This window comes from Calidris pugnax, unplaced genomic scaffold (genome assembly GCF_001431845.1).
Source record: "Calidris pugnax isolate Ruff unplaced genomic scaffold, ASM143184v1 scaffold42, whole genome shotgun sequence".
Lineage (NCBI taxonomy): Eukaryota > Metazoa > Chordata > Aves > Charadriiformes > Scolopacidae > Calidris > Calidris pugnax.
In genome coordinates this window covers 11,284,860-11,296,567 of record NW_015090920.1, presented here as the reverse complement: position 1 = coordinate 11,296,567, position 11,708 = coordinate 11,284,860, and the positions used below count along the sequence as shown (strand labels likewise).

Sequence of the window (11,708 nt, the reverse complement as noted above, 5' to 3'; positions counted from 1 at the left end):
GGGGGCGGCCGGGGGGCGGGGGGGGAGCCGTGGCCAGCGTCTGTCACCGTGTCACCCACATGTCCACCAAGAGCCATCGCTTCTCGCCGAGGGAGGGGAGCGTGTGCAGGGGTGTGTGTGTGTGTGTGTTTATGTGCAGAAGCGGCTTTGTAGTTAGACTGACACGCACCCCCCACCCCACCCCCCGGTCGCACTTGGCTTTCGCTTGTAGGGAAAAAAAAAAAATATGCTTGGAAAGCACAAAAACTGCTCATCGGTGAAATTAAGCAGAAGTTGCCTTTCGGAGAGGGAGAACCGCAGCCGGTTACTCGGGGGCACGGGTGGGTGTTCCGCTGGCGGTGGAGAGCGACGGGCTGTCATAGGTGCTCCGGTGTGTCGTGTCCCTGCCCGTCCGTCCCCCACCCCCTTCCTTCCCTCCCCGCTCGGTGTCTCCTACCGGCGAGCAACTTGCGGGAGCCCCGGGGCGCACGTGTTTGAGAGCGTGTCCGTGGGGGGCAGCCCGGGGCCCGCCGGGGGTGGTGGCGGGGACAGCGGCATCCCCGTCACCGGGGGGCGGCGGCGGCCAGCAGGTGCACGGCGGCCCCGCACCGTCCGACCCCCGTGCGGGAGCGGTGACCGGGGGGTGTGTGTGTGTGAGGACGGGACGCGGTGCAAACTTGGGCAAGGTGGAGTTGGGGGGGGGCGTGGGGCAGGAGGACGTGGCTTTGCGGTCCCGCCGAGGGGTGAATCGGCGTGGCCGTGGCGGAGTTTGTGTTGAGGAGGGAACGGAACGTCACCACCGGCGGTGCGGGGAGGCGAACGTAACGTAACAGGAGAAGCAGCGCGGGGAAGGGGGGGGGGCAAACGGCTGAAGTTACCGGGGCTCCGGCCAGGGTGCAGCTCCGCGGGGTCGCTCTTTTCCCCTCCCTCCGCCCCCCCCTGCCCAACTCCGGGTCCCGGCGAGCGAGAGGGCTCGGTGTCGCCGGGTCGGTGCCGCCGGGTGTCCCTGTGGCGGCCCGTCCGCCCCTCCCGGAGGAGGTGAGTGCGGCTCCGGCGATTATTCCACTTGCTGAAATTAGACAAAGCCGCCCTGCCGCCGCTGCCACCCTGCCCGGCCCTGGGCTCGGGTGGATGATGATGATGATGATGATTTTATTTTTTTTTTAATTTTTTTTTTTTTGGCTTTTCCCTTCCGCGCCCGCCAGTTGATGGAGGCTCGGGCGGTGGGGAGTTCATTATTTTGGGGAGGGCGGAGGCAAAGGGTGTTTGTTTGTTTGCACCGCCTGCTGGTTGGTTTCCTGTGACAAGAGGTGATACACAGTTTCCAGAACTGTCTGGGAGTGGGAGGAGAGACAGACACAGAAAATGAGCTCAAGTCTCCTCCGTGCTGCCGCTGCTCAAGCCGCCAAACCGCCGTCCCGTTCCACGCACCCCCCCCCCGCCCCGCTCCATCGCAGCGTGGGGATGGGGGGTGTGTGTGTGGGGCGGGTTGGAGAAGGTGCCGTGGCCGTTTTGGGCAGTGACAGGGGTTTGGGGGAGAGGCGGCGGGGAGCCGGGGGCACCAAGTTTGATTTGCAGCCGGGGCCGAGCGGATTGGTGCGGCCGGCGGCGGGGAGGAGCGGGAGAGGGAGCCAGAAGGAGGAGGAAGAGGAGGAGGAGGAGGGAGGGAGGGGGCGAGCCGGGCCGTTTCAAATGGAAATGCCTTCAAATGCCCGGGAAGGTGCCACCCCCGCGGGGGAGCTGACCCCGTCCCCTCTCCCCGCCGGCAGCTGTGGTGGGATCGCTGCGGGAGGAGGAGGAGGAGAGCCGGCCGGCATAGAGCCGAGGGGCGTGAGGCGCCGGTTTTGAATCGACTCTTCAATCCCCGGCTCCCGCCCTCTGGAAAAGGCGGCCCCGAGTTGGCAACCGTTGGCTGGGCGAGTGGCGACCGGCCGTTCGGGGGGTTAGAGGCAGCGCTTCACCTGCCAGGCGGCTACCGAAAGCCCCGAGCAGTGCCTGCCTCCCCCTGACTCCTGCCTGGGTCTCCCCCTTTGCCTCCAGCCCGCGGCTTTGTTCGAATAACGTTTATTAGATTTCCCCCTTGGGTGGGAAGTCCGTGGGATCTCGAGCCCCGTGGGTCGTGGAGGAAGCGCTGGCCATGTGTGACATGCAAAGGACTGGTTTGTGTGGCAGCACGCAAGATTGCTTCTCCTTGGGGAGCTATTAGGTAGTATTAGAAATTATGATAGCGTTTAGAAACACATTTTAGTTGGCGTTTTAATGTTAAAGCAGGAAGATGCTTTTATGCTAGTCCCATTTTTTCTTTTTAGAGAAAGATTTAGCTGTGATTTGGAATAATTTCCTTTTTAAGCAGGCGCTGTCTTTTAAGGAAGTCAGAAGCTGCCCACTCTTGCAAACCTAAAACCTTCATGAAAGTTATGCCAAAATATGCTTGTTATGATTCTATTTCTAGAGGTTTCTCACACTCGGTGGGATATTGTTGAAACAGCAAGGGTTGTATGTTTTAGTGGCAGGATTTTCCCTCTGGCTTCAGATACCACTCGCTCCCTGCTTTTGAGCTATGTTTAATACATATGTTTAAGATAAAATAATAATAATAAACTCCCCTTTTCCCTCACAGCTGCAGATTTCCCCTCCAGCTTCTCTGGTTTCATTCCCAATTCACAGAATATAGTAAAAAAACCAACAAACCAACCAACTTCCAGTCTTTCCTCAAATGTTTTCTCCATGTGATTAGTACTGCTGCTTCGCGCTCCTGTTTTCAGCTGGAGCTGACCAGGCTGACAGCCTTTGCTGGATGGGAGAGATGAACTGCAGTGGGTGCAGGGTGGGTTGAATTAATTATGGAGCTCGGTTTATCATTGCTCAAGACTCTTGGGCAGTCACTTTCACCGGCACAGTTTGGGAATAATGTGCTGCCATTGCCCAGATTGTAAGGTAACGTTATGAGCTGACTTGCACAGGTGCATAAAGGAGCATGTGGATTGCTGAGGAGCGTTGGGCTGATACGTCCAAATGGTGCTTCTGTCTTTCCTTGTGAAATCTTGAATAAGTGTGCTGAAGTCAGTAGAAGTACTCCTTGTGGAGAACACTCTTGGCCTTGGAACATAGTTTCTTGTTTCATGAGACTTGGAGGATTTTTTTTTCTCCAAATTTAAGGTCTGTGTCTTTTTTTGTAGTGTGGACTGAGCTACATAATACTGTAGTATTTAATTTAAGAGCTCTTCTTGTATCTTCATGACTAGAAAATGTCGCTATCGAAGCTTTCATAGGTGATGAAGAGAAATTGTAAAGTTTTAGCTGGATTTTAATAGTATAACTTACTTCTTTGGTTTTTGGGGGCTGGGCGTAGAAGTAAAAATCCAGCTCTTGTCCTTGCAGTCTCAGTGAAGACTGGGGTGGTGTCATAAACAAGCTGTTTAAAAAGAGTAACAGTAGTGGAAGGCAAATGTCTTCATCTACTCTCCTTTTCGTTAACACTATGTCACACTTTTCTTCCATTTGTACAATAAGTGTTTTGAAGTGATTTCTCCTGTACTAGAGATAATTGGGTCTTAGTTTCATTGCAGTTAGTGGGTTCCTTTCAGGAAAAGCCAGTTTTTCAGTTTGTCTTCAGGGTGTACATCTGTCATAATTCTGCTTTCTTCCCATTCTGTCTCTGCAGCTGTTCAGTGCAGTTTATTATAGTGACACCCGTTAACACGGTTACAGTTAATTGTCTGTCAGAGTTTGAATTATACACTCTTTTTACCCAGGGGTTTATACAGCCCTTAAAAATACTGTAGTAGGAATTGTGCTTTGTAAAACCTTTGACCCGAGGATGTAGATTTTTTCATGTATAATTATTTTTAAAAATCTGGTTCTGTTTAGCTATTTGCATAACAAAGACTGACACACTTTGCATCTTTCTCTTTGATCATCGCTCTACTTGGGGTCAAACAGAGTGAAAAAGTATGTGGTGTTCTTAGCTGCACAGCAGTAGCATTAGAAGTTTGTTGGTGTGTTGCACATGGGGGGGGGTGTGTGTGCACACTGCAGTGCCAGTTGTATGGGGTGGTGGCTGGATCTCTGCTCTGAGGAAGCTGGGAAAAAGGATTCCAATTTTTTTCACTTGTGTCTGTGCAACTCCTGGGACTTTAGTGTGGGACAAAAAAAAGGAAAAGGAAGGATCTTGGCATTGCTATCCAGTGTGGGGTTTGGGTTTCGTTGGTTCTTTTAAATTAATCTCTTGTAGAGTTAAGAGTGGAGGAGCATGATAGTGTGTACTGGTAAAATGGTGAATTTGCTGTATGTGTCATGTTGTGGATTCTAACCCATTGTGCTGGCTCTGCCTGCGAATACTGGGACGTAGGCAGAAATGTCTGGTTTTTGAATTCTGTCTCATTATTTGTGTAGAGTTAGATGGTCGTTGCTCACCTCCATAAGGACATGTAAATCCAGATGTTATTTTGTGGCCTGACATTGATTATAGTGGATTATCATCTAATCATTTTATTTGCATAGCACTTTACAAGTATTTTGAAAAAGGCTTAGTGTTCTCTCCAAAATAGAGTGCCAGAAGAAACATTTCAGGCATTGCAGTCTTGCCTTTAAAAATGATCTGAGCAATTGTACCAGGTGAGTCCAGAAATAATGTTTGTATGTTTGAAGTTTGTATCTAATCAATGAGTGAAGCCCAGGGCTTGGCTTTCAGAGGTGGAGGAGCCACGGGTGAGGTGTCTCGGGTAAAGCACGGTGCCTTCAGCCTGGCTAGCTCGTCTGAGGGGACTGGGTGGCTACAAAGTCCTGGCCTCTGCCCCATCCGTGCCACTGATGGCAGCGGTGTGATTGCACAAAGCCCTCTTAGATGTTTTGTCCAACCTTGGCAGTGGGGTAACAACGCCAGCGGAGTATGGCGGTGTCTGTAAAGCTGTGTTCGGTTGAAGGCTGGCATTTGCCCGAGTCCCCCAGTAAATGAGTAAATGTTATAATTGAGTCCTCAGGAGAAATAACTGTCAGCATGCTGTGTGTTGCCCTCTCCGATTTCTGAAAGGATGGTTTTAATAAGAACAAACAAACATGTTTGAAGGAAATGAAACTGAAAGGATGTGCAGAAGTCGCTGGGTTATTAGGTGTTTACACATGTCACTGGGAACTCAAGGAATATTTGGCTTAGTGATACCTTTATTACATTAAGGCTGCTGGACTCTGTCATAGCTTTTTAAGGGCTGGACTTATTCTGCAGGTGAACAGTATGTGGGCAAATGCCCTTCTGGGGCTGGTGTAAGAATTTGGGAAAAACAGCTGTAAAATTGTTTGTCATAGAAGAGACGAGGTTGAAGGGCACTGTTTGGTTGGCCTTGCTTCGGAGAAGCATTCATTTTGTGAAGGGGATTGGGAAGTTTTTTTGTGGTTTGAGTGGGTGCAGTGAGTGTTTTGTGGAAACATCGGGACTAAACAGCAATTTGGTGGTTGCAGGCAGTTGTTGGGAAATGAGCTTGGTAATTTGGGTGGTCTCTTCCTGTCCTGCAAGTGTTGCAGGCTGAGTGCATCACTTTTACTCATTAGTGGTATGAATCTTAAAGCTTGGCTTAAATGTTCCACCCTTTTTATGCCTATGTGTGAATCTCTTTGCTTACAGACATAGTGATCGTAGCCCATTTGTGCCATCAAATTATCTGGGGCACAACCAGTCTTGATGAACCTGTCTTTACGTCTGACCTGTTGAAATTGACAGACCTACTTCAGTTTCAGAATATGTTTTAATGAATCAGAGTTGGGTCAAATGCATTGTATTCTCACCTGAGTGTATTAAGTGTGTGTCAAAGTCAAGTCCAGTGAAAAATACCGACATTTTCATGACTGCCAAAAGTGAGACTTTCAAAGAAAAGTAATATTGCTGGCACTCAAATCTCAGATTAGGAAAGGAAAGAGAATGAGATGAGTAATGTTACTGAAAAGTTTAATAGTTTTTCCATTCTGCCTTTGTCAGTGTAAGAATACCTCCTTATTTTTAGTTAAGGATTCTCCCATGAAGAAGGAGTTACTATAGTTCGGTTGTTTTTTTTTTCTTGAAGATTAAAAAAGCATTACTTGAATTCACAGTGTTTTCTGCACATGCTGGAAAAACGTGTGTGTCTGTAGTTGAGCAGGGAAAGCCTGCACCTAACCATCACTATCCATAATCTGTGTTTATTTTTAATGCAGTTCTTGTGTGACTTTGAGGTCATCATCACCTGATAGAAACTGATAGTCTTTGAGGCAGAGGCACTGTGATACCCTTCAGAGCAGCAGCGTCTCAATCTGTGGGGTTGTAATTCTTACTAGCTGGTGTTATCTCTAGAACATGTGTTCTGAACTGTGGATATGAACATCTGGTGGGAACAATTTAAAATGATTTTAGAGGTTGAAAAGGCTGTTTTATTACTTCTAATGACAAAAATTCTAGGGGGTTAATCTTAGGAGATTTGAGAGTTGCTATTGAAGCCAAATGCTGCTTTTCTGTCTGTGATTTAGCTCTCTGAAAACTCAGGTTAGGTTCAAAGATGGGAAAATGAGATCTCTTGATTTTAACTCTTTTTTCACATGCATCTATGAAGGAATCTCACAGAAGCTTCGTCAAAAGGGTTTTTTCTTTTAATGCTACTTTCGAGAACGTGGGCTTTTCAGTGTAGCCAACTTCAGGAACCCAACTAGAGTGCACAAGGAAATTAGTTGCCTTACCAAATACTCTGTGCTCTGGGGAAGTGGCTTCTGTTCTGGCTTCTCCTACTTACTGAAGAACTGTGCAGAGTGTTTGAATTGGGAGGTGTGAATATCACTCTCTACTTTAAACAGCAACAACAACAAAAACGTTTTAGTTTGTTTTTTAAAGACACATGGTAGGAAGGAGAAGCTTCCCGGTCTTTCCTTATTTTGTGAATTTGCAGAGTGTGACTAGGAGAAGGTAAGCTCTAAATACGCTCATCCAAAAGGATGTGGAGGAGCAGAATTTTGAATTTTCTTGCTCATTGCAAGCTAATGAGTGTGCGACCGTATATATACACAATGTTATTTGGCTTTGCGATGCATAGTACTTTTCAGACCATGTGGGAATGAACTAAGAAGTGAGGATTTTGACCAGGAATATACAAGTTAGGTTTCTGAAATAATGTAATTTTTCTTTATTTTCTTCCATATTCTTTTTACTTTGTTTATGGGAGATATTTCCATTCTAAATGAGTATGTTCTTTTACATTGATATTGTTAATGTTTCTTTCAATTACAGGAAAAGTATATAAACTACTAGAAAAAGTGCCTTACAGAATTAATATTTATCCCTCTGATTTTGGCCTTGTAGTAGCTAATTGTTTTTTCAGTTGTCTTAGCCCATTTTGGATCTGAATGTTGGCTTTCTGGTCCAACAGAAAGCCCATTTTGGATCTGAATGTTGGCTTTCTGGTCTGTATAAGTGACTGAATGAGAACTTGGCTCTGGATCTACTACATTTCCATCATCTGCATGCAGATGATTTTGATGGTCCAGGCTGGTCTGTGTATTTATTCATTGGCAGCATTCCTGTCTGCCGTACACACAAAGTTCTGGTCTGCTTCAAAGAGAATCCTCTAGCACTGTAAGAGGTTGTCATTTATGATTCTTTGTTCTCTGGCATCAGACATTATGTGTGAACTTTTACTCGATGAATTGGTGACAAAGTAGTGAAGTGAACCATTCAGTTTCTCTTTACCTTTCCTGAGCGAAATTTGCAGCTCTAAACTGTTACATGTTTCAAAGACAGGCGTATTAAATACCACTCTGGAAAGCCACTCTGTGGGAGGGAGGCTTCCCCCTACCTCTGTTTGCATGTGTAATATGAAAACACAGGCAATCTGGCAGTGCTCAGGCTCTTACAACTATATTGAATTCACTGGAAGTGTAAAGTAGTCTCACGTTCAGTTGCTTGTGATTTGCTAGTGATGATAAAATGAATTTCCTCAAAAAACGCTTATATCTTTTTTATATAAATCACTTTTGGAAGAGAAAATATTCTTGTGCTTTTTTTTTTTGGAAATAGTGTTAGGCTTTGGTTAAGCTTTTGGGGTTTCCCTATTTGACGAATTAGTCTTATAGAAGTTTAAAGCATTATTGAGTTTACTGTAATGAGATGTGTTCTTAGTGAGGAAAGTTGAAGTAGTAAATGTACACTGAAAAAAGAGTGTTGCTGAAAGGTTTCTAGGAAATGTCAACTCACGTGAAAATGAGGGAGTTTGATTTTCTGCACTGACCTAGAAGCACAAAAGTATTTTGGCATCTGATTTCAAAATCAGTGCCCCAGAGGTACGTATGAGGGCTTTGCTGCGAGCAGAACACCCAGACCTTGTTGATATCACAATTGATATTTGGTAAGCAAAGACTCAGGGGATTTGATGTGCATCTGGAGTCCTTGTCAGTTTAACTTAAAGTGGATGTGCCTTTCTGCACTTGTCTTGTCATGTTTTTTCTGCTGTTCAACTTACACTTTGTAATAGCTTTTTACATATAAATGCTGACTAGCTATTTGCAGCTTCCTTAATTTTTCCCAATTTGGTTTCGTTCCACAGAGAATACATGTGGAAATCCCAACGCCCTGTTGAATAGCATTTAAAATGATAGGGAACCTTTTGCCTTGAACTCAGTTTAACTCAGTATTGCTAGAGGTCGAGGAGGTTGTGAGTACTGGCTTGGCGGTCTGATTGCTGAAGAAGAGTTAGTGTTAGGCTTGGTGTGGGAAATGTGCCTGCAGGAGGAAGTAACTCTCTTACCTTAGGGGGTGGTGCCTTGCAGGGCACGGATGACACATCTTTAGTTAATCTGAGACGACTTGGCTTGCTACTGCTGATGTTTCTTTTTTTATATATGTAAGTGGATGATTTTAATCTTTGATTTTGTAAATCTGGCACTTTAAGCAGGAATAAATGGTTCCAAAAACATGTTAGCCAAAGTAAATATTTACACGAGCAGTAAAAATGTTATTGTATTGCAAATCTAGTGTCAGAGTGAGCAGGGGAAGTTAAGCGTGTTGACTGCAGATTCTTAGTGATTTCAAGACCTCTCACAACAAACTATGTTTTTGTTTTGGGGTGAAAGTCTTGGTGGGCTTATTGATGCTCTCCAGTTTTCTTCACCTGCTTGGATGATGACTGCCTAATTAAGCATCCTTGAGATATTCACTGTTCATATTTCAGATGCTGTTTAAAGTTGTTTGTTTTCCTTTGTGTGCTGTAAATCCTCGAATGCCATCACAAACACAACTTGATGACTGTGGTGTTATTATCTCGGGTTAAGTGCTGTCTCATTGCTTTGCAGGCTGCCTGCTGTTTCCCGTGGAGATCATGAAACGACGACGGCTTCCCAGCAGCAGTGAGGATTCTGACGACAATGGCAGTAAGTGCTGCTTTGTTGTAGAGTGCAGTAGGTTATGAGTTTGAAAACACGTTTTAATGCAGCGTTTTATGTGGCAAGAGGCATTCTGCATATTGGATGGATGGGTAGAAATGGGTAATTGGGATGATCCAGTTTTGAACTCAGTCATTCTGAGTGCAGGTAGGCTCAGGAACCCCCCGGTGTATTGCCCAGGTTAGTGTTAGTTAAGAAGATGAAAGAAGACAAAAAGTTGGTAGTTGTCTTTAAAATCTTTACAAACAGCATAATTTATCATTACGAGGCCAGAACTTGCATTGAGACATCTGCTAGCATTGTCCCCAGCTCAGTATTTAACAGAAGTTTGCATTAGGGTCTGAAACTTGCTTCAGTGTTCTCACGCTCTCTTACGCAATGGAAAGGTAGATTGCTTCAAACTTAAGCAGAAAAGATTGATGGTGCATAAAAGTTGTTCCTTATTTTGTTTGAAGATTATCTTATTTGAGGGATAACTTCCAAGAATCTGATTTCAGTAAACCAGTAATTTGGATACAGAATGTATTTATTTTTTTTTTTAACTGTTTCTGTACTGTCGTAGCTAACACTGAGCTCTGTATGGTGTATATATGTCTCTTGTATGTGGATTCTGGGGATTGATAATCTTTCATTTAAGCAGAAAAAAAGAAGAAGAAGGGGGGGTGCGTGGAGTAGTAAAATGGCAGTTTGGGAGATGTGCCAAGGTGTTGTATTTGCCCAAACAAGCAGGTTGATTGTACTTTACAATAGTGCATCTTAGCCAGTTTTCAGATTTTCCTGGTTTTAATTTGATTTATCTGGGTGCACATCCTCAAATCGGAAGTCTTTTGTGAGACTACAGCCTGAAATGTAACAGAAAATGATCAGGGAGGTTTCTTGGGTGGTTCTGAGAGCTTTACTCTGAGCAGGTGGCCCCGTGCTGCACTGTGGGTCGGCAGAGATGACTGCCTCACCTGCGGGGGTTTCTTCCCTGTGTCTGTGCACCACGAGAGTCCGCTCAGGTATGGCCAAGTCTGCACCTGAAAACAACCTTTGGCAAACTGTTGCTGAAATGAAGGAGTGGTAAAAGGATTGGAGGAGGTGAGAACTATTAAGCTGATTAGGAGTTAGTCCAAATAAGGAGTGAGTAAAATCTGTGAAAGAGGTGTGGAATTTGGCTTGGATTTGGAGAACAACCTGCAGTTGGGGGATTTTGCAGTAAAAAAATCCTGAATCACACCTGTTTTTTCTTGATTAGAAGTTTACTTGACGTTGTAAAGATTGAAGTTGGTGTATTTCCTCAAAGGTGATGTGTACTCCCCCAAAACAAAGATGTGGTTTTTTTCCTTGTAAAACAGACAAGTAGCAGCAAACGTGATGTCTTTCATTAGAATTCTGCTTTACCCTTTTTTCATTCCCTAGCACCTTTTTATAATAGTGTTTCATTTTGATAATAGTGCTTATTTTCACTCTCTGATCTGTTCTGTTTTACTCTTTGATCCCTTCATGTGCCTTATGTTACAGGCTTTACCAAATAAAATATGAAGCAGATAATCTTGGAATTGAAGATCTGAAATAGATACAGTTGACTGATCTGTTGCTGATTACAATGCTTATTTAGAATGTCATTTGATATATAACTATTTGGAATAGAGCTGTCGACTTACTGAATTACTTATTAAAAAAAACTGTGTTTTCATCTGTTCCATAGATCAAGATCTAAGAAAATGAGTTAGGAAAAGAAAAACAAGCCCTTGCCCTTTTATGATCTCTCTATTTTAAAGCCTAATTAATATGAATAACTGTTGTTAAATAAATTACATGGCAAAAGGCAGGGAAACTTTAAAAGTGTTTTCAAGTGTTGTTTGAAATATATACCACTTCCCTTTCTCTACACTTTTTTTCCCCTTGATTAATGTTTTTTTTTCCCCTTGTGAAGTTACTGGGCAAATTCAGACACAGGTTCCTGTGTATTCATTCTATTACAATACACATGCTCAAAAAGATGAAGGATTTAATAATCAGAAACTGAGATAACATGTGATGTAGGGTCAGTATCTCCAAGGCTTTTTGTCATCCACACTTCCTGAGAACTGTGTCAGATGCTCAGGCCTGTTCTCTCCACCTTTCCTGTTACAGGAGATAGCAGTCGTTCCTTGCAACTGGGTTTGAATGTCAAGGGTCTCCCCTTACAGGTTTCACCTTCATTTAATCTTTTCTTGTCTTAACATAGAGTAATCAGTAGTTCTAGTAAATTTCTGTATTATTACTTTGTCAGTAGCATCTCTGATTCACTGTAGTGGTAACTAGTGTTAGAAGGGTAAGCAAATTTTGTTGCCTAAAAATTAAAAGGTAAA

General features: G+C 44.4%; 1 protein-coding gene across 6 annotated transcripts in view; it reads left to right on the top strand.

The window, feature by feature from the left end:
* JADE1 (jade family PHD finger 1) overlaps nt 1-11,708 on the top strand; it is a 56,948-nt gene that overhangs the window by 11,275 nt on the left and 33,965 nt on the right. For 2 of the 6 annotated variants that reach the window (XM_014949948.1, XM_014949949.1), the window contains exon 2: nt 9,283-9,360. In XM_014949948.1, coding sequence (XP_014805434.1) covers nt 9,283-9,360 — 78 coding nt within the window. Of the gene's footprint in view, nt 1-101; nt 321-876; nt 1,018-2,134; nt 2,186-8,441; nt 8,835-9,282; nt 9,361-11,708 lie in introns of those variants that run through there. The other 4 variants (XM_014949947.1, XM_014949951.1, XM_014949953.1 and 1 more) reach the window with 4 other exon arrangements.